Source organism: Eublepharis macularius, chromosome 8, assembly GCF_028583425.1.
Source record: "Eublepharis macularius isolate TG4126 chromosome 8, MPM_Emac_v1.0, whole genome shotgun sequence".
Classification (NCBI taxonomy): Eukaryota; Metazoa; Chordata; class Lepidosauria; order Squamata; family Eublepharidae; genus Eublepharis; species Eublepharis macularius.
In genome coordinates, this window is record NC_072797.1 from 55,549,732 (window position 1) to 55,573,614 (window position 23,883).

At 40.5% G+C, this 23,883-nt stretch overlaps 1 protein-coding gene across 1 annotated transcript; it reads right to left on the reverse strand.

Moving 5' to 3' along the window:
* Positions 1 to 1,150: 1,150 nt before the first annotated feature.
* On the reverse strand, positions 1,151 to 21,306 carry LOC129335109 (carnitine O-palmitoyltransferase 2, mitochondrial-like). Its single transcript, XM_054987568.1, has 5 exons — positions 21,131 to 21,306; positions 10,974 to 11,054; positions 9,105 to 9,211; positions 4,175 to 5,473; positions 1,151 to 1,482 (listed from the first exon to the last, which is right to left on the reverse strand). Exons 1-5 carry the CDS (start codon positions 21,304 to 21,306, stop codon positions 1,151 to 1,153), a joined length of 1,995 nt encoding a protein of 664 aa, XP_054843543.1.
* Positions 21,307 to 23,883: the final 2,577 nt, after the last annotated feature.

Below are 23,883 nucleotides of genomic sequence, written 5' to 3' on the forward strand. Positions count from 1 at the left end.
CTGATTGTACTCTAGGAGTCACAGAATCTTGAGAGCAGTTATGATAAAGAGGATAAAAGGAGGGGAGGGGAAATCAGCCTATGCAATTACCTGAACATTTATAGACTCTTGTAGGGGGAGATTTTGGAAGTGGGGATTTCCTTGGGAGTACCAAGGTTGTAGTATATCTAGTAATGGAGTAGCAAAACCAGGCCTGCCACATTGCAGGGATTTATATATTACTCAAGGGACTATCCACATATGTAGAAAAAGATGCCTTTATAAATTAATAGAAAGGGGGGGGACCCTCCTTCCCCCCAAAAGTAGAATAGTGAAGATTGAGCGTGATCCAGGAAGCATGAAATGTTGAGTATCATATAAAGAAAAGAGAGCTGAGGAAATCGATTTGCTCAGGCCCCTAACTACTGAACTACAAATGTGACTAAATGGGTAACTTCTTGGTTCTTGAACCTCAGCAGACTAGAGCTGCAGAATAATTGCCATACAGTACTAGGCAGCAAAGGTTCAGGACTAGACAAACAGGAAGCTATTCATGTAAGACTGGACCTCAGCAGTCTTGTGATGTAAGCAAGGGGAATTTATCAATTATTTATCCTCTCTGTAATTCCTCATGGTCCCTCAACATTACTGTTATTAATGCTTGAGAAAAGAACAAGTCCTTGCTCTGCATGCTAAAATGTGTGTACATATATGGGATAGTGAAGGAATCAAGCAAGGAGGGACTGAGTTTTACCTTTGGTATTTATATAGTACTTTCCTAAAGTGTCTAAAGAATTCAAAGCACATGTACACCTTAGAACCCTGCAGAGTTTGGGATTCTGCTTAGAGTTAGTGAGCAACTCTTCAGCACAAGGAAATTTCCCATGGTATGCAAAAGTCTCTCAAGATGAAATTCAATGGGGAAATCTTGATATTTTCTTTAATACTTAGTATAAAATTAAGAATAGCAATATACACTAAGAACAAGAGACTACAGTCTTTGTATTTTGTAATTGTCATCTGTTAACTTTTTTTCTATATTTTTTTGCTTTTTATTACTTCGTAGTTCTAGTTAATTTTCTCTGTTCATTTCCACTGTATCTTATTTAAATAGTCTGGTTGGTTTTGTACCATTATTTTTTTCAGTCCACAATAATGACATTTTTTAATACTATGTAAGTGCCCTTCCTTCTAAGACATCAAATATATCATTCAAACTACACTCAAGGCATCTTAGAAACTCCTCTATGTCTTCCTCCTCCAAATAGCCAGTTACAATACTTCCTATCCAAGTATCAAAGACATTATATCCAACTCCAAAGCCATCTGGCACCACTGGTCCAAATGCACCATAATTAATAGCTGGACTGCCTAACGTACTAGTTGAAATGATAATATGGTTTATATTTTTGTAGGCTGGATCATTATAAAAATCAGGCATACGTCCACCTTTGACCTGGATAAGATACTTCAAGGCAAATAAATGACGATCAAATCCTTGGCCTAAAGAAAAAAGAGAAGGCAAATGCAGTGAGTATAGAAAGTAGGTTATTTTTTAAAGTAAATTCTTATAATAAGCATTTTATAAACTAATACCACCATCTCTGGCATGATCAAATTAAGATTAAGCACCCTGAAAACCCAGATATTTCAAAGTGAGAGTTATAGAGGTACTTAAGGTTATCATCTTGAAATCAACAGAATCTCAAGTGCTTAATATTAATTGTCTTGTGCCATTTTGACTTGCTATGTCATTTTACTTGGTTTTTGATGCACCTGATAACCAGGCATGAAAAGAGGCTATAATTAAAAATGGATGTGCTTTTTTTCAGCTTTTATCTAATACCTTGCTTTTTTCAAACTTTGTTCCTCTTAGGTTGCACTGAACTCATTTTATCCTTGTCCTTTCTATGCAAACAGCAAGCACTGTGGAATGATTTTATCAGCAAAATGGACCCTTGAGAATGGTGCTGGATGTGGCACCAGGTTCTACAGCTTAGAAAATTTATGGAACTCTCCTACATGAGTGGAAGTACTTCAGTGATGGAGGGGCTTGGATTCAATCCTAGGGCAACATGAGAACAAGTTATATTATGACACCAGGAGACATAGACCTGAACAAAGTACAGCTGAAAAGGGAAAGGAATTTTAAATGAGATCTTCCAAGTCTGTTTAATTAATGCTAGGTTGCTTAGAGAAAAGACTCTGAAGTCTTGTTTTGCTACTTAGAAACTGAATTCCCCTGGTTATCCAATGCACAAAAAAGAGGCTCATGAATTTCTTCTGGAGTGAGATGATTGCCAGGGCTTAAGAGTCCCATATTTTTTCAGAAGCCACATCCACTTTCACTTTTTTATGTAATATATGAACTGGATTTCAAAGTACACAAAATGTATGACTTCTAAGTATTGTCAATGCAATATAAAAAGTAAAATAATGCTATTTTAAAAATAAAAGGTATATCTAAACTCATCTTTACATTTATGAGAAATGCAAAAATATATGCATCATTTGTAAAAATAATTTTCATTAATTCTTAGCTCCCAAATGCTCCTGATTGTCAGAAATATTTCTGATTTATACAATATTTAAGGTGTCCTTTCCTTCATAAACTTTGGGGTGTTCCTTGTCTATCCTTGCTAGAGATACCCAGAAGTACTTAACAGTGAAATTGTCCTAAATCTAACCCATCCTTAGTACACAACTGCTATGAAATTACAAAATTAGGGCCATGAGGAATAAGCAACTGGGAGATTTCCTCTTTCCATTACAGTGAAATACTGTGAAACAGATATTTCGAGTTAGATAACTATCTTCTTATTCACATAACACTCCACTTGCGATACAGAGCTATAACAATGCCCTACATTGTTGACAGCTCTGGTTTATGGCTAGGTTGGCAGCAAGCTGCTCTTCTAGTCCCAACTTGTATAGTTATTTTTAAAGCCTCCTCTCTATGCTATATGTGAGAGTTTAGGGGTGGAAATTGGGGAGTCTGTTTAGTTCTTGCATTATTCTTGGCACTCCTTCATGTCAAGAGACATGAAGGAAAAAGGAAAGGAAAAAGGTTAACATTACATTTGGAAGGAAATGCTATCTAGCCAAGGCTTGGATCCAAATTAATGTTTCCATAGGCATAAGGACTCTGCCCACAGACTGCAGTTTTCCTCCCTCTCACAACAGCTCAAAATACTCCCTAAAATGGGACAGGATTTTGAGAATGGGGTAGGATTTCGAGTTGTAGAGAGGGGGAAGTGAAAATATGGGCAAAAGTGCTTGTGCCTACAGAAACATTACACTGTATCTAGGCTCCCAAGTCTGCTTTTAAAATATTGATGAATGATAATGATAATGGTAACGATAATGATAATAATAACTGCACTTATATACTGCTCTTCTATACAGATTAGTGCCTCATCCAGAGCAGTGAACAAGTTCATGTTATTATTATCCCCACAATACAGCTGGGGAGCTAGGGCTGAGAGGAGTGGCTTACCCAAGGCCACCTACTGAGCTACAGCATATGTTATCTTTGGAAACCACATCCAAAAGCCAGCTATGTGTACAAATCTAGAACCTTGGAGGCAGAGAACAGATGCAAAACATATTTGACTGGAGGACTGGCTATGGTCCCTTTAAAAAAAACACGTCCAATTTTTCAACGTTTTATAGGGCTTCTATGGCACACACATGTGGGCTTCCTCCTCCTGTCTTAGAACTCTTTCATAGAACATAATTCCCAATTTCCCCAAAACCAGCCCTCAAAGCAAGTTTAGTGTCCTTCGTTCAAGGTGTTTTGTACGATAGCCCTTCATTTAGAAGGCTTCTATTCCTTCATTTCAAAGGCTAGGGGATAAGGCAGCTTAATGTCATTAAAAGTCTGGAGAAAGGACATATTTTATGGTAATTAAATTATAAACATTTTATATGTACTCTAGCCAGAGTAGATATTACTCATATTTCTATTTGAAACCTAAGGAACAGACATTCAAAGAAAACTTACCTCTCCATAAATTCTATAAGACATGCCAAACAGTAGAAACTTGATCTTTTTAAAAGTATTTACAAATTTAAGGTCACACCTTTATTTATAGTAAAATATATTTGTTATGATAAAAGTCCTAGAAAGATTTTCTCACAAGACTTAAGTAGAATAAATATATATACATATGACAAAATGTTGAAAAGACCTTACCTAGTGTAGCTTCCAGCTGCAAGCGTCTATGGTACTTCGAACACTCATCAATCATGTTCTTCATTTCTTCAATGCTATACTTTCCTCGTTCATCAATAAATGCATTTGTACACTTTTTTGTGTACAGAGATGTTGGCCGAATGGTTTCGGTGCGACCATGCTTAAAAGCAGCAGTGCTGCATGCTTCATAAGAAGGAACAAATTTTCCATACTGGTGATAAGCAGCCATCTGACATGCAAGCTGAAACATAGCATCTGGGCTGATTTTTTTACTCACTACAAACTTTTTTCCAAATTTATTGTACTTGACTGGTCTAATAAGTAATTTTTTTCTTTTTTCCTCAAATTTCGTACGTGCAGCACTTATAGCAGACGTTATTGTGCGGCCCAATTTAAATTCCAGTTTATCGCATGATGTAACAAACAAAGCTGGACTGGAATCTGGTAAAAGAGCAGGATGCTCTGTACTGTCTCTATAAACTTCATTAATAAAACGTAGAACTGCAACTCCATCTCCCCAAGAATGTTCAAAATTTACTCCCGCAGTGCCATCACTTGTGATAATCAGGCTAAAAGATTTGTCAAACCAGCGATTGAAACCATATCCATGAAGCATACAATGGGAGAGTTCAATTTCATCTTGTGGGGAAACATCATCTAAACAAAGACAAAAGACTGCACTGTCAATTTTCTTGAGGTTTTCTTCATTACCTTTCTGGACGAGTAGTTGCCTTACTGTCGCCCAAGTATTTCTATCTTCAGTTGTCAGGTAAGAAAGTTCAAATGCAGGCAACCGATCAGCATCATATATTATCTGTGTTAAATAAGCCTGAATTTCCGATGGGTGTAGAATATTACCAAAAGGATCCAATACTTCAAAAACATAAAAATGGCCATTTCTCATCACCAACAAATGTCTTGCAAATTCGCTTGTGAAAAGTGTGTCTTTGTTTAAATTAGGAATTCTGGTACTATTGAAGAGTAACCTATACTGTGACATGTCTAAAGGATAAGCATTCACCATGTATGCACCATACCAGGATACAGAAGGTGGAAGAATACGGAGAAAATGTCTGAAAATTTTATTCTGACCCCATTTAGGGTTGACATAATATACATCTGGCCGTAAAAAGTCATTCTTCAGGGAATTTAGAAATTTTAATGATGATACAACCAGATTTGTTGCTCTCACTACTTGACAGTTGTATTCTGGTTTGGGATCAGGATTTAAAGCAATAAAAGGGTTGTAGTTTAAGACAATTGGATCTCTGGCAGAAAGATACATATCATACCAGGGCCCTAAAAAATAAAAATGTAATTCAGTAAATAAAATACATTGCAAATAATATGTTGTATTCTAGGCCTAGACGGCCTGAACATGGAAACAAGTCTGGTAATACATTATCTAGACATATTACTTATCAAGGATCAGAAACATTTCTTTCTCCAGTTCAAAGGTAGATGCTTATATGAATATAATCCCGATATTATTGTTAGTTTCAAGATAATTATTTTTAATTGGTTTTGCTCTTTTCTGTGAGATAAGATGCAGAGAATGGTAAAGGGAGACGTGGAATCGCCTTCTTATGAGCTGACATGTGGGCTGCTCCATGGATCTGTTCCCTCTCCTATGCTAGTCTTTATGTAACAGTGTTAGGAGGGATTGTCTGTAACTTTCAGGTTGAATTTCTATCGCTTTGTCTAAGCCTCCAGGTGCTGCTTAATTCTTAGTCACCATTTTGAGGCCATAGTCAAGTGGCTAAGAATGAACAAGCTGGAGTTAACCCCAGATAAAATGGAGGTGATGGTTAGAAAAGTTCATCTTGGGAGGAATTCTGTTGCCTGCATTAGATGAGGTGCTGGTGAAGTTGATAGATTGAGTAACTTGGGAATTCTCCTGGACCTGATCCTATCCATAGATCAGCAGGTTGTTCCTAGGAATACCTTTATCATCTACATCGAGTCAGGAAAATTTTACTATTTTTAGACACAGCTGATCAGGTCACATTGATCCATGCGACTGTAAACAAGTCTGGATTATTATCATGCTACAAGGGCTACCCCTAAAAATGACTTGGAAGCTGCAATTGATCCAGCCTGCATCTGGACCCATCTATTAATGGGTGCAGCCCATCTATTAATGTATGTTAACTGGACTGCCCATATGACAGTAGTATTACAAAGGAAACTGACAAGGAACAATGTCCACAGAAACGTTAGCACTCACTGTGCTCAAAGCAACTTTACATGATTAAACAATTTTTACAAAGTGCAAATGCCTCTTATTTCTACAATAATTACATGATATCTTCAAGTACAAATACATAAATAACAGCAGCGCAGTGCAGCAATGGTAACTGCAGTACAACTCAGTTCACGTAAAGTTCTTTTACTCATTCAATTAATTTTCCTTCCAGTCATTCCCCAGGTGATAAGGACTCCGGGGTGGGGAGTGAAGACCGCCACGCTCAATCTGGGGCCAGCTACGGATGCAGATTTCGTGCCACCTTCATCAGGAGCGTGCCATTGGTATCCCACGGAAAACTATCACCATCATATCTCTCTTTCCACCTGGTTAGTAAATTGCAAATTCTCTTCCACGATTTACTAACCAGGTGGAAAGAGAGATATGATGGTGATAGTTTTCCATGGGATACCAATGGCACGCTCCTGATGAAGGTGGCACGAAATCTGCGTCCGTAGCCGGCCCCAGATTGAGCGTGGCGGTCTTCACTCCCCACCCCGGAGTCCTTATCACCTGGGGAATGACTGGAAGGAAAATTAATTGAATGAGTAAAAGAACTTTACGTGAACTGAGTTGTACTGCAGTTACCATTGCTGCACTGCGCTGCTGTTATTTATGTATTTGAACTTGAAGATATCATGTAATTATTGTAGAAATAAGAGGCATTTGCACTTTGTAAAAATTGTTTAATCATGTAAAGTTGCTTTGAGCACAGTGAGTGCTAACGTTTCTGTGGACATTGTTCCTTGTCAGTTTCCATCGTGCAGCAGAAACAGCCATCCGTTTTTTCCAGTAGTATTACAAAAGCTGTGATGGCCATACCTGTATATGTCAGCATCCAAATCAAAGTGCTGCTTTTGACCTATAAAGCTTTTTATGGACTGGGTCCCTCTTACCTGAAGGACTTCTTCCCATATATAAGCCTGAACAGATGTTAAGATCCTCACAGCAAGGTCTGCCCTCTTTTTCCTCCTTAAAAGAGGTGCAATTTGTTAGTGCCAGGGCAAGAATGTTTTCTCTGGTGGTCTTGTCCCTGTGGGAATTGGCTGCCAGCTGAAGTAAGGGCTGCCTCTTTTCTTTTCCAGTGTAAGCATCAGTGTAAGGCTATACTGTTTCCTGACTTGGTTTTAATCATGCTTAACTGAGTTAATGTTTTAATATATCAGGATACGTCTGGCTGACTTTAATTTGCTTGTTTTATTTTAAACTGCTTTGAGCAACAAGGAGAAGTGGTATAGAAATATATATATATATATATATATATATATATATATATATATATATATATATATATATATATATATATATATATATATATATATATAATTCTATACATGCTGTCTCTCCTTAATTTTATTTATTTAGTTCACCTTTATCCCCAATTGAGACCCAAAGCAGCTTACATATACTTTTTTCCTCCATTTTCTCCTCACAACAACCATATGAGGTAGGTTAGGCTGAACTAATGTGACTAGTTCAAGGTAACCCAGCAACCTTCCATGGCAGAGTGAGGATCTGAATCCATGTCTCCCAGATACTAGTCTGACACTAATTACTACACCATACTGGATCTCAAGTGTGCTAGAATCATAATTTCTCCTTAGGCTTGCCACAGTCCCCATAAGGACAACAGCAACATAGCTGCTCTACTACCAAGAGATAAGCAGGGAGCTGTGGTAATCTGGCCTGAATGAGGAGAAGCCCCACTCACTAGACAGTTATAACCAGTGATGTTTAGTAGCATATCTCTTGGTGAGATATTCCTTGTAGGTTTGCAGTAGGCCCCAAATGGTCAACAGAAGATTGAGGGGAGTTCTTAACATGGCTTATTAGGATCCCCATTCATCCTTGAACTGTTTCTGATATTATTTTTTTAATATATTGCAAGCCACTATGGATATTTTAAAAAACCTAAGTATAATACCCATTGGGGTTAAATAGCCGTTGTGCAGATAGCTATTTTGAAATTTTTTTAACACTTTAAATAAAAAATGTAATACAAGTATCACCTACCATGTATTTTCTTTGTACCCCATCCTCCCTCCAAGCTCAAAATAACTATATAGCAAGTTTCCATGCAATCTCCCATTCATGTACTAGCCTAGACCTGCGTAGATTCCAAGCAGGTGTACAATAAATACTTCAATTTACCTTTATAAAACAACAATCCTAAAAATATTGGACCTTCACTTTCCTTTCCGAACTGGAAACACAAGATTCCTAACAGGAGATTGCTATACAGTTTCAAACAGAAGATTGCTATCTGCTTCTAATCTAGGACAAAATGAGATAACATAATAAGTATAAGCATAAAAAATAAATCTATCTAACTCATCACCATTTTGTTCATTCCCAGGCTGCTTATTTTCTACTTAGATAACATTTTGCCAGCAGTTTGCTTAACTTGATTGTGTCAGAATTCCATGATCAGCCTAAATTTTCATTGGAGGACATTGTGTAAGTCTCCTTGTTAAGATTTGTGGTGGAACATTCAGCTACAGTGTCACGGTGACATAGAATCCTTAGAGAACCACTTGACCAACAACAAATGTGATGTGGCAGGAAAAAAAGCAGCAAGTTGGTTAAAAAAATAGCCCTTACACTGACTTGAAAATAAATCCAATAAAAATGAGAAAGTATCCTAATATTTTTCAAAGATTGCAAGAAAATAAAAAACAAACAAACCTGATATATAACTTGTATGCTTACTATTCCTATCGTGTTCAAGAAGATCACGGTGTAAGTCTTTTCCCATTCCATTTTCAAATTCTCTGGCAAGTTTTTCAGTATGTCTGTAAATTTAAAATGTGTTAATCATTATATTGCCTGACTGTAATGGTATGTTTCAGTTAGAGTGCTTTTAATTATAACATTTAAAGCATTATTCCATTTCTATATGTGCAACAGATAACATTTAGCAATGTCACCTCACACACAAACACAAATTGATGTAGGTTGTACATAGTTTCAGGTGAGTAGCTGTATTAGTTTGTTGTAGTAGAACAAAAGTTGAGTCCAGTAGCAGTTAAAGACCAACAAAATATCTCATCAGATCTAAGCAGGGTTTGCCCTGGTTAATACTCAGGTGGGAAACCACCAAAGAAGTTCAGGTCACAGAGGTAGGCAATGGCAAACCACCTCTGAATGTCTCTTGCCCTGAAAACCCCATGGAGTCACCATAAGTCAGCTGCGACTTGAAGTAAAAAAAAGCTTTTGTTAGTCAAAGCTAATTTTGTCAGTTGTTATCTGTAGGTTGTATGATAACAGTACTTCTGTGAATTAATACCACATGCATGCTCTATAAAAGCTAATAAATACTCCAAAGAGAAATGCTAATACTTCTACGCTTAAAAAAAATTAGATGTGAATTACTATCAAGTCCACAAATCTAATTACCAGGTTGCCAGTGGTGACTAACCCTGCCTTGGATGTTCTGCAAAATTATTCAATTCATTAATTGAGGGACTGAGGATGTTTCACTGCACCAGGCAAAGAGGAAAGACCCATCCTCTGACATGCACAGAAGACTTAGGAGATAGAAGTCTTTAAATGCACTAAGAAAGACTTCACTGCTTATTTCTGAAATTAGCTCAGTTAGACAAAATTCCTTCCCTCCCCTGAGTTGTAGTTTCATATATTACCTGTCTGAGGAGGTGAAGTCTTAAGACCTAAAAAGCCAGAAGACTTGATCATCTTCTTTCATTTACTTAAACCTGGCTAGCAAAACAGCAGAATGTACATTCTGTTGTTAAAAAAATCTGATTCAAGAGGCATGTCTTTAACATATTTATTGAAAGGAAGTGTCAGTATATATAAAACAGAAAAAGTGGCATAGCAGCCAAAGTTTTCTGTCCCCAAAAGTTTCTTCCTCAAGCTTTTTACTGACTCTTTTAAAACAACACTTTTATCTCCTGATTCCATAGCAACCGATTTGGCCTTGATTCTCAGACATGACAGGATACCTGTTTGCCCTCTACACAAACAGTAAGGAATGCAAACAACTCAGACACCAGTGTAACTTGTTCCACGATTCAGACACCAGTGTTTATCTTCAAGGCTAAAGAAACAATCACAGCAAAAGTCAGACTCAAAGGTCTCGAGGCAGGTATCCATCACTCTGTTTGTGTAGAGTGTTCAGAGGACATCTTTTTTACCACTTTGTCCTAGAGTTTAGATGAGCCATCCTTTAAAGAACCAAGAGTAAGTGTTACATGCAAATGTGCTTATTCAGAAGTAAATCTGGCTGAATTAATTAGAACCAACTCTCAAATAAGTGTGCATTGGATTTAAGCCTTAGGCACTTTTCAGCTGGCTATGTATGCAATTAAAGTGTTAATGAAAGAGGTGGGTTTTGAGAAGCGATTTAAAGGAAGTGTATGCAAGATAACACTACACAAGTTTTCCCTGAGAATGTTCAGGGTATGGGGTAGCCACAGAGGTTTAATAGATTCACTTCAGAGAGGAAGCTTTTGGGGAGCAGGGGGTGGTTGGAGGAACAAACTCTGCCTCAGTCCTTTGCACCCATAATTTTTTATAGAATTCCAAATGCTATACCTGTATTGTTCATCATTCAACAGCGGCTTCTGAGCAGCTAAATATCTGTTGATAGTATCCTCGAGTTTTGGAATAGGCAATCTAAAAATAGATGATATTAACAAATTTATAATTAGCCTTAAAATAAACCTGCAAAATATTTACTAGCCAACCTGCCTGTATATTCTCATATTAGTAACTTGTGGTACAGTGATTAATGGATAAACGAAGGGCTAGCTTCTTTCCCATTTATTTTCCCTGCCTTGTTACCTACAGATGATTTTGTAGGCAGGTTGGTGTAGTGAGCCAGTTTGATGTAGTGGTTAAGAGTGTGGGAATCTGCAAAAGAGGATTTGATTCCCCACTTGAAGCCAGCTGGTTGACCTTGGGCCAGTCATAGCTTCTAGGAGCTCTCTCAGCCCCACCCACCTCACAGGGCGATTGTTGTTTTGTTGTGGGGATAATAATGACATACTTTGTAAACCACTGAGTGGGTGTTAAGTCATCTTGACGGGCAGTATATAAATTGAATGTTGTTGTTGTTACTGCTACTACTACTTGCCATAGTGGAGTAGTTTTTAAAAACAAAGTGGAAGGAAGCTTAACCCTCAAGCAACACTTGCAGGGTATTTCCATACCCTAGTTGTCTGGGGGGAGGGGGCAGAATGCATAGAAACATGGCTTTAAAACATTTTTCTTTTAGCACACTGTACGGTACAGTAGTAAACAATGTCTCCAAAGTACAGTCAATTCAGTTTACTTTCTGTAAACAAAAAAGTACCTCAGGAAACAAACAATCCCAGAAATCTATGCATTTTGCCAATAGGGTAGTGCCCATGGAACATACTGGGGTACAAAAGACACCTCAGGAGTTAATTAAGAAAACTCTGACTCAAGGAAAAATTTTAAGTGCTCTGGAAAAATACAGCACTTCATGACCACTTGAAGATCCCACCAGAAGGATATTTAGCTCATCACAGAGAGATATTTGTAGGACAGGAAATACGTTCCCCAACGACATTGGAAGTTGGCTTGAAGTACAAATTATACCTCTAATGCAATATGTGCAAGTTTTTTGTTTGAGGATTAAATGATCAAAGGATTGGAGCATATTCCTATGATCTGTTAATTCATTTGGGGATTTTTGTAAGGAAAAAGGCACCAAAAGGAGGATTTGATAGAGACTGTAATGATTTTAAGTAAATGCGTATATGTGTCTTTAAATGTTTGGTGTGGTATGGATGAAGTGTGGGGTAAAAGAGAGGGATGAGAGAGTGATATGATTGATTGATGACTGAGAGTGAATGCAGTTTTAGACTGAGAGTGGAGAGAAACTATTTAGTCAGGGCAAGAGAGGCAAGCTGTGTGCAGCCTTAGCATGTTTAAGCATTTCTGATAAAAATATTGTCTGGTATTAGCAGGCAAGCTGTGTGCAGCCTGAGTATTTTTAAGCAGTTCTGAGAGAAATATTTAGTCAGGAGAAAACAGGCAAGCTGTATGCAGCCTGAGCTTGTTTATGTTGTCTGAGAGAAATATAACCTGTGCGGAAGCCGGAACTGTGTGGCTGTGAAAGAACATTCAGTCAGGAGAAAGCAGGCAAACTGTATGTGTGCCTGAGAAAAGGTCTTACTTGTAATTGAGAGAGAAATTAATATCAAAAGCAGGCAAACTGTGTGTGAAGCCTGAGAGAAGATCTATGTGACTAGGTTTAAGTAAAGTAACTTTAAGAATTGAGAAATACTCTTTGGAAACCATCAAGTTTTAGAAATAACATGAAACCAATATGCTTCTTATAAAAATAAAAGTTTACTTTGTGTGTTTTTTTAAATATCCCAGAGTATCTGTCATTTGTATATATATCCCATTCCTATCCTCAGGGCCACATAGTACCATGAAAAAGCCTGACCCTTGGGCACGTTACTAAAAGGAGAAATTTACGTTATTCTGGAATTTAATTCCTGGTGGCAGCAATCTACCAAGAGGGGGCAAGAATAAAAGGCTTAAAGACCGAATCTACCCAAGAGAAAGAAAGGGGTCGTAACAGAGACTCATAAAATCTGTGGAAAGAATGAAGTATTTCTCATTCTTTCACAATACTGGAAATTATGTCCAAGGACACAATGCTTGGAAGGTCTGTGAACAGATTCCATGCATTTTTTAAAAAAAAGGAAAAATAGCTACTAAAGGGGGACTTGATTTGTGTCAGGGCTGTGGCAAGAAGTGGTTTAATTGTCTTCCTCTGCCTCGTTTTCCAGATATCCTGTTCCCCACTTCCCCAGGACTTGCTACTGGCCCCACAGAAAAACATGCAGTTATCAGTCTCCCCCTCCCAACCCCCAGCAAATAACAAGGGGTTTGACTAAGGTTAGAAAAATTGTGTATTAGGTTAGGAAAGTTACCCTCTTTGACTCTGATATGAATTGGGCCTCCCCAGAGCAGCCATTTCTAATTAAAAAATGAGGGAGTTTCCTACATAGATCTCCCAATAGTCAAGTCTAATATGGTACTTAATGTCCCACAAGGAAGCTGATTTGAAGTAGACATACAAAAGTACGTACATTTTCACAGGCTGTGTAATTGCCCTGTTATTGAAGGGAAAGGCACTGGTCCCAGTCACCAATCAGAGGATAAAGGGCTGCTTCTCCCAGCAAAAGCACCAACAAAGGGGGAGAACAAGCTGGTCCTGTTTGCTGCAGGACATGTACTTTCCCCTCCCTTCCAGAAAAAAACTTTGCAGCAACAGTTAAACAGTTTCCTTGTGGGTGCAAAGGAAAACATGGCACCAGTTACCAGATAGAAGAAGAGCTACTTGTAATTTCCAAGCAAGAAATTCCACACATTGAGGAAAAGGGTTTGTCTTTTATTTTCTCTTTTAATATAGTTCTTTTAAATATCCATGTGAGAACTGTTGTGATGAACTGAATAAGTGAAATTCACTACCACAAGATTCTATGACAGCCAGATTGTCAGTGAGGGATTATATGAATCAAAGTTTCTTTACATTAATAATCCATATAAGCAGGTAACTAGTACAGCATGCAAAGAGCTAGGCTAGATCCTTCTTTCCTGATCTACTTTTTTAAAAGCGCACACACTTTTTAAAAATTCACAGGGACTTTTTACATACAAAAGCAACAAAAATAAGACCCCCTCCCCCCTGCAGTCTGAAGTAGTATAGCCCAGTATATCACCTTAGAAGTCCACCACTTCATTCTGCCATATGTGTAAAACAGACTCCTGAAATCTTTTAAGAAAGGTTAGACAAGATTATGGAAAATTGTCCCGTTATGATTCGGTTTCGTTTTCGCGGCCATGTCGGACGCTCCTTTCGGCAGGTCCGAGAAGAAGCGGCCGAGCACCCTGACCGGGCGGCTGATCTGCAAAGGTTAGCCCCCAGGGCTCCCAGGCAGGGAGTCTGAGTCCGGGACGCGGCGGGAAGAGCCCTCTGGCAAATCGAGGCAGGGGGTAAATTGCCCGTTTGTCCCTATGGAGGCCGGCAGACGTGCGCCGCACCTCGCGTGCTGCCGGGCCACGGAAAACGGCAAAGAACAGGACTAGGCGGAAGCCTGTAAGTAAGCGAATCCCTTCTGTCACTACAAGCGTATGTGAAGGAGTGGTGGGATCTGAAGTTTAGAAGATTCGGATTCCCCCCCCCTCGCAGAGTCTCGGAAGATTGGCGCCCCCCCCTAAAACGGCAGCGAAAAACAGAGTCCTGCTCTGGGCAAGTCAGTTTCGGCTGCCCTGCAGGGAAGAGGCGAGTCGCTCGAGGAATTGGTGAAAAGATCAGTTATCGAAGCCATAAAACCCTTTGTTGACAAGCTGAATGCTACAGATCAAAGGGTGGGCTTAATTGAGAGCGATGTGAAAGCCATCAAGGAAGTAGCGGGGGGGGGCAGAGAAGTCTGCTCAGGAAAGTGCGTCACTTATGAGAGCAACGAACAAGGAGCTAAAGTTGGTGGAAAACCAGCTGATTGGGCTGCAAGTGGAGCGAGCACAGACCATTTTGCATCTCCAGAATGTTAAAGAGGAGGAAAACGAGGATTTAAGGGATCTTGCCTCGGAACTTTTAGCGACACCCGCGAGGGCAACTAAAGAAGTAAAAAGCGCCATTTTGGGAGCCCGTCGGGCATCTTCAAAATATGCAATGAAGCGGCAGCTGCCTCGCGAGATTGTTATTGAGTTTTCATCTAGGAGGGTCAGGGACATCATCCTATATAACTCATATAATGCGGACTTGGACTTTCTGGGAAATAAAGTCAAGATACTGAAGGATGTTCCATTTTTAGTTCGGAAGAGAAGAATTAAGTATAAGAGGCTGGCAGCTCTTTTGAGGGAACGTGGCATAAAGTACAAATGGCTTTTTCCGGAAGGAATCGGGTTTAGTTATAAAGATCAAGCTTACAAGATTAATTCGGAAGATCAGCTAAGGGATTTTGTGGACAAAAATCCAGAATTTGGGCAAGACACCAAGCAAAAAGAAGAAGATTCGAAGCCTGAAGGGAGGGGGGAGGCAACGAGCGCTGCGGCTGTAGCTGCTCAGAGAGAACTGCGTCCGAGGCCCGGGGGGGGGGGGGAGATTTAATTTGAACTGTAATTTGTATTTTGTAAGATTAACCATTCCATCATTACTTTATTAAGCTTTTTTTCAATTATGGCAGTATGAAGGGAAAGCATTGAAGTGTAGTGTTTAGTGTTTGTATGTTGCCTTCCCCTTTCTTCCACCCCCCCTTCCCCCTCTCCTTTTTTTCCCCCTTCTTTTCCTCCCCTTGTACTATTGTAGTTTTTTGTAGTTTACTGTTTTAGATGTTAAAGATAAAAAAAAATCAAAAAAAAAAGAAAAGAAAATTGTCCCGTTATGATAACTAAATGGATCCTCTGTTTACAGAGGCATTATACCTCTAAATATCTGATATTGAGACAAACAAAAGGTCATGGTCATACATTTCATGCCTTGCTCATGAGGACGTATCTGGCAGACTGCTATTGGAAGCATGATGGACTAAATCTTGGTCACATACAGCAAGAAAATCTCATGTTCTTATTAAAGTAGATTCCTTGCTAATGCGCTAATTTCACAAAAGATTCTGTGCTTTTAGAACTGACCAGGCCTCATTAAAACAGGATTTAGTAATAGACCCATATGAACCTGCCTGATAGTTGATGTGAAAGGGACCTTCCTCTGTGAAAATGTATGTAAGTCTTTTAACTCCATACTCCAGCTCTAGGAAGACTGAGAGCGGAACTACAAGTGACAAAAGGCACAGATTGGACACTTGTCAGCTTCCCTCAAGTTTTGATGGGAAATGTAGGCATCCTCGTCTTGCAGCTTGGCTCTCTGTCTGCTGTCCAATGGACTTTTCAACTGTTATTTGTCCAACATTCCACCAAGCTGCCTACATTTCCCATCAAAACTTGAGGGAAGCTGACAAGTGTCCAATCTGTGCCTTTTGTCACTTGTAGTTCCACTCTTATATATTCATTTTCTTGAAGCCACCTACAATTTACTATTTTAGGTTCTCTTCATGCTGCCACTGTAAATATAGCAATTTTAAACATGATATATTTGACTTGGTTGGTCAACATATACCTCACTCTATCTATCTATCTATCTATCTATCTGTCTGTCTGTCTGTCTGTCTGTCTGTCTGTCTGTCTGTCTGTCTGTCTGTCTGTCTGTCTGTCTGATATACTGGGAGGCTGGCTTGTAATATCTTCCCAGATTCTTCCTAAACAGAACAACACAAAATGGTAAATTGTTTAACTGTCCTAAACAGATTTTGTTCTGCTTGACTGTTTTGATATTACTCTTCTAAATATTGTGAGGGCAGTGTTTAAAGTCTGGGAGTTCAGAAAGCCTTGCACATAGCTTTAAATCACATTATTTTTTCAAGCCATGAGTAACCTTAAAATAATGCAGGTAAGGAGAGAATATTGAGATCTAAACTCTTTTCACATCCTAAATTACAAATCACTCCCTTAACCTTACTTTAGATACTAATCCAAAGTCTGTATTATGGTTTGACACCAGCATGTCCAGCAGATATGGTTGTTATTCAGCATGTGCTCCAAAGGCACAGAAGAACTGCCCAAAGAATATGTGTCTTTACAGACATAAAACTCATTTCTGCCCTCTCAGAATAGCAGAAGTTACTTTTGATGGCACACTTAACAAGGAACTGAGGAAATTCCAGCTGGTCTAATTGAGATAGTTGCTGGAGTATTTTTCCAGCAAATAATCTAATAGCTGGAGAGATCAAATTCCCTGCTGTACATCTAACAAAGCCTAAAACTGCACGCAATTATAGTCTTTTTCTTTAATAGCAGAATGATTTATGTTCAAGGAACTCTTTTTCAACACCATCACCTCCAACTCCCCAAGTAATTATAATTTAATTTAATTTATTATATTTATATTCTGCCCTCCCCGCTTTCGCAGGCTCAGGGCGGATAACAAAATACAAACATCACCCACCATTAAAACATTTAAAAACATTAAATAATACATTTAAAAACATTTAAAAGCATTAAATGTTACGGTTCATACTGCACAGTGGTTCATACATTCATCTGTGTTCGCATAGGGGCGATGGTTTAACGCCCCCCTCCACGGGGGGGGGCACCGCCCAGCATCAGCCATATGCCTGGCGGAATAACTCTGTCTTACAGGCCCGGCGAAATGCAAGCAAATCTTGTCGGGCCCTTGTCTCGCAAGACAGAGCATTCCACCAGGCCGGGGCCAGGACCGAAAAGGCCCTGGCCCTGGTCGATGCCAGGGGGGCCTCCCTAGGGCCAGGGACACTTAAAAGATTTTTTCCACCAGAGCGGAGAGTCCTCCGGGGCTCATATGGTGAAAGACGGTCTCTCAGATACGTCGGTCCCAGTCCGCATAGGGCTTTGTAGGTTAACACCAAAACCTTGAACCCGATTCAGTACTCCACTGGCAGCCGATGCAGCTGGCATAGCACCGGTGTAATATGCTCCCACACCGGTGCTCCAGCAATGACCCGCGCTGCTGCATTCTGTACCAGCTGTAACCGCTGGATCAGGCCCATGGGAAGCCCAGCGTAGAGCGCGTTACAGTAATCCAACCTAGAGGTGACCATTGCTTGGACCACTGTAGTCAAGTCACGGGGAGACAAATAAGGAGCAAGCTGCCTGGCCTGCCGAAGATAATAAAAGGAAGACCTGGCAACTGCAGTGATCTGGTCCTCCATCTTCAGGGAGGAATCCAGAATCACCCCCAGGCTCCTAACTCTCGGGGCCAGTGTAAGTGCTGCCCCATCAAGTGTAGGAAGCCAGGGTCCCAAAGCCATCTCCCCATGACTCACATACAGGACCTCCGTCTTCGTGGGATTCAATTTCAGCCGACTTTGTCTCAACCAACCAGCCACAGCCTCAAAAGCACGCTCCAGGGCATCAGGGGCCGATCCAGGCCGCCCATCCAACAACAGATAAAGCTGGGTGTCATCCGCGTATTGGTGACACCCAAGCCCGAAACTCTGAACCAGCTGGGCGAGGGGGCGCATATAGATATTAAATAATAATGGAGAGAGTATTGCTCACCACATACCAGTGGCCTACGAGATGACACTCTCTCCCCAAGCGCCACCCTCTGTCCCCGATCATGGAGAAAGGAGACCAGCCATTTTGAACTTCATCTTTTACCTGTCCATTAAAAGACCACTTACATGTATGTAACTAAACACTGCTAGCTGGATTTTACAGTAGTTAAAACTCAGCTCTCTGTCACATCACCCCATAATCTGTAATCAGTTTCTCTGATAGATAGCTAGATAACTGGCCCATTCCAGTTCTAATGTTCATGACTATGTCTGAGTGGAGCATTCTGATGTAAACAAGTCAATATTTATATCTCACAGCTTTATCCAACCTATTGCAGTAAATCCTGTTAAATACCCAAGACGAAGCTACAAAGACCAGTAGGTGATTCTTTTGACGTTCTGTGTACCAGGTATTCTAGCATATAACATTGATCAGTAAATGCTTTTCAGTTTCCTAAAACATACTTGCTCTTCCATTAAGACACTTTAATTAGACCATTAATCCATCTTATCTAATAGAGCAAGAATATAATATCCAATAGAGTCAATATTCAACAGATTGGCTGCTCATTGCTGGACTCAGATTTGTTATCTTTTAAAAAATAGTTGTGCCCATTTCCCATCCTTTGGGTATCCTTACAACAGTATCTTTGTTAAAACAAAATATTGTAACCCAACTTGTCCTCCCTGGATGTCTTCCTTTAATTATCTCTCTAATTTCCCTTGAAATTATAGTGTGTTTTCCTATGAAATTATAGTGTGTTTTCTCATGAAAAGTGCAAACACTATTAATCAGTTCCCGGGGGTTGGTTTTGTGACATGTAAAATGGGTAAACACAAAGAAAGTGATAGAAACAGGACTAGGATAATTTATATTTGCTGGAGTGGGTTTAAATATCTATTCATAACTGTAGTGTCACTGTGCCCTATTATGAACAAATGTACATATTATTGATGAGGTTTGAATATTCACATTTTGTTTCACCCACTTGAAGTTGCTTCAGCAAAGGAGATAATTTTGTGTGCTTGATGTCAAATTATTTTGTAGTATACTTTATTCATTTACTTAAACCTTTTACCCGTTTTCTCTTGTCCTGAGGGTTTAAAATGAAGCAGATTCTAAATAAACTCTTAATAAAGACAACCAATACAACAGACAACACTATACACTTGAAATAAATAATGAGCCATCCCAGGCTAGTGCTCATCCTCCCACTATAGCTTACATAGAATTACAGCTGTGACTGTGACTCACAGGCATAAGCGGTCTCTCTCTATTAACAGAATAACCCCTAAAGTGTTGTTTCCCACAGGTCAGGACTGGAGAGTAGCTGGGGACTATTCAACATATGGAAAAGTGAGAGAAAGTGGTATGTGCATGCATAGACTTTCTCTTGGTGCTGCTCCTTACCAGCCCAACCTCTTGCTGAACCCGCTGCAGTGCTTCACTACCCTCTACCTGTTGTGGGAGATTTACTGCATTGAGCCACTTGACACCACTTCTTTGCTAACATCTGTTATCTTCCTACATCTGCTCAACTCCCCCCTCCCCCCAGTGTTTCAATTTCTTGGACCAGCCCTGAATGGGTCACCATATGAAGAAAATTGGGACCTGTGGGTCACCATATCAAAAAAGGATGGGAAAACCAAAAGATTGGGAACCACTACCCTAAAGAAATGATGAAGGATGACCACTGGTGAGGAGCCTATGGCATAATTTTCCTTTAATGTCTGCAATAGCTGGCCAACAGTTCAGGAAGTACAAAACTCTCCAGACTACAGTACAAAATAGTGTGACAAATAACTCATAGGAGGTGCGGCTTCACACACTGCTGGTAGTATCTTTATAGGAAGAAGGACAATACAGAGAACCAGGCATCACCTTGTGCACAAAGAGAACGATCATGTTCACATCTTTTAAAGAAAAGGCTGTATTTTTAAAGAACCCTTCGATTTATAGTTTTATATGTCTCTGTGTTTTATTGTTTCTCTTCAATTTGATAAAAACATCATATTTCTAAGTGTTCAAACCTATCATGGCTTACAATCTGAATGTAACTTTTCCAGGTTCGTTGCTTGAATGTCATGTATCAAATCTGCATCTACTAGGTGTTAGCGGCTAGGTCTGATTGTTCATTTGGACACACAACTATTACTTTAAAAATGCCCTGAGTAGAAGGGCACACTTAGGAGAGTCTAAATTTGTTAATCAAAGTTCTGAGTCGAGTAGTAAGTACAGTCTGAGGATACTAGTTTGAACAGAACAGTTAATAACAAGGTTTTTTTTAAAAAAAAAATTAGAACTGTTTCAAGGGATGGCAACATGGTTTCAAAACTGTTTTTAGCATGCAAGGGATGCTGGTGCTATTATTCCCTCCCTCACCCTTATTTCGCTTATGTCACCTTGGACTACAAGCTGTAGAAAGTGCAGCTCCTACTTTGAGGAGAGTGATTTTCCTGGCGTTTTTGCTGGAGCAGAGAAAGCAGAGTGGATCAACCCTCGCCTGGCAGAAGAGGGAGAGCGCTTGGCGGGGAAAGGAGCGGGCTCCCTTCCCTTCCCTCCTCTGGGCTCAGCTTTGCTCTGCTAGTCCACAAGTGGGAGGAACGGAAAGGAACCTGGGCAAGCTGGCCTGGAAGTGCATGGTAGGGATGGTGCTCCGGTGCACGAAGTGATGATCGGTGTCTTGCTCTGACACGATGCCCTCCGGCTGCCCCACGGTCCTCCAATACGCTCGGCATCCTGCCGCCCTTAGCAGGGTTGCGGCGCGCCATTGGGGCCTGGCTCGATGCATGTTGCACTGTTTGGAGCGAGGCGGGAGAAGAGACTCGGCGAGGCAAGCCAGGCGCCAACCGATACTCGCTGGCACGCGCTTCTTCGAATGGCGGCAAAACGGCTGCGGGAACGGGGGGAGGGGCCGGGACGGCAAAGTGCGCGAAAGGCCGTTGCAGTTCTTTGGCCGACGTGCCACTCTAGAACCCCCGAGCGCGCCCCCCTTCTTATCTCTGCATTGATGCCTGAGGGGAAACGCGAGCTTTTGAGCCATGACGGGATACTTCATGTTTTAAAGTGGCGGTGTTTGGTTTAGCCTTCGCACGACCGAGTCCTCATGATATTTATATTTTATACCTGACTATTATTTTTAATGGTCGAGAGGATTAGTTTCTATAGCTCACTGAATTAGATACTATGTTTCTTTTGTCTTTCTCAAAGCGGGTAGCAAAAATCATTACGGATTTTAAAAAGTGTATATACGTGTTGAAAATACATTGAGGCATCATAAATAATGACAACGAGGCTTCCAGGGCTCGGTAACCAGGAATCAAACAAATGCCCGTCGCTTTTAACGAGTTCTTATGTCAGTCAGAATTTCACCTTATAATTTGTAAGCTTTGGAAAGTCCCTGCTGCGTTTATGATGTTTTCAATTGCTTTTGAGTACAGCCGTTTTGAATAAGCAATAAATAAGCAATAAAGTATCATGGAAGCAGGATCTGTTTGAGGGCACGGTTGTTAACCTTATTCAGTTTTTCCTTGTTTTTAAACCAACCCGGATCACACTATTATAATAACCATATTGTCTTGGTTATTAAATCATCCTCCCTAATGCCGCTTTTTATTATCACATTTTTATTTTTTCAAGGCAAGTATCTCACTGCATTATTTTACTTCTTTCCTATATCCCCTGACAATGGATGTAGAAGCTGGTGTTCAGGATTGAAACACCGAGTGATGTCCTGAAATGTGTACAGCAACCTTTGTGCCACTATCTCAATCCTGAAGACATGCATCATAATACAATGGGATGCATCCAGGATCTTGTAAAGTGCACAAGTCTACAGAAGTGTATCTTTTCCACCTTTTCTCAGTTGCCTTTGCCTTCATGAAAAGCCGCTGCTTAGGGACAGGTGACTTAATAGAACAATATGTCACAAAGTGTGGGAGTCTACAGTAAGAAGGGAGAATCAGAGAGTGATTCTGCATATGTTGGATAATGCACTTCCAATCCTCTTTATAGATCATTTGGAATGGATTTTTTTGTGCGCGGAACAAAAAATCCACCTCAAAAGATTGATAAAGTGCATTGAAAGTGCATTATCCAAGGTGTGCGGAATCAGCCAGAGTCTCCTTGACACATACGCAGATGGAAGTATGAGAGAATGAGAGGCATTATTGCCTGTTTCTCCTTTTCCCTTTAGTCTTCTCCTGCCCCCCACCAAAAAACCCCATTGTAAAGGTACAATGCAGCTTGATTAGAGCAGAAATTAGCATCTGTAATAAGATAAGAATCCTATATTTCTATTCAGCCCTGGTGTTCCATGATTCTGAACTTGTAAATGAATCTCAGGTGTTGTAACCTGCCCTTGAAACTACTTTGGTGGAGGACAGCCACTTTTAGGTCAGCCCTGGAAGATTAAAACGTTCTTCAACTGATTTTGAGTGTTGTGATTTTTAATGTCAGATTTATGTTGTCCATTTATTCTTTTGCATAGAGAGTGGCCTATTTGTTCAATGGACAGAGTGGAACAGCATTGCTAATTAGACATGGGCACGAACGGGAAAAAAAACCCAAACACCCTGTTTGATGTTCGATGCCATCCACGAACAACAAACAACAAACATGAATGAACATGAACTGTTCCCAGACATGTTCGTTGTTCGTTGTTTGTGGGGGCTAGAACCCCCCAACCCCCCCACATAACCTCCCTCCCCTCAAACCCACTTATCTGGCCCTTTAAAGATCCCTTTAAACTATCAGCTGGCAAGATTCCGCCTGCCGACTGCTAGCTGATAGTTTAAAGGGCAGGGAGAGCAGTTGCACAGCCAGACTGCCTGCCCAGTGCGAGAGAGATGGGGAGATTCTCCCCATCCCTCTTGCACCTGGGAGAATCTTCCCAATGGCCAATACCCACCAAATTTGCAGGGGATATAGTCATCACTGTCCTCTGAAGACCCCCCACCCCAGTTTCAGAGAGATTGCACCCCGAGAAAGGCATGATCCATGGCTCTCCCCCTTTAGTCCTCACTGTCCTCTGAAGACCCCCCCCCCCGTTTCAGAGAGATTGCACCCTGGGAAAGGCATGATCCATGGCTCTCCCCCTTTAGTCCTCACTGTCCTCTAAAGGACCCCGCCCCCAGTTTCAGAGAGATTGCACTCCGGGAAAGGCATGATCCATGGCTCTCCCCCTTTAGTTCCCACTGTCCTCTGAACACCCCCCCCCCCAGTTTCAGAGAGATTGCACCCCGGAAAAGCATGATCCATGGCTCTCCACCTTTAGTCCTCACTGCCCTCTGAAGACCCCCCCCCCAGTTTCAGAGAGATTGCACCCTGGGAAAGGCATGGTCCATGGCTCTCCCCCTTTAGTCCTCAC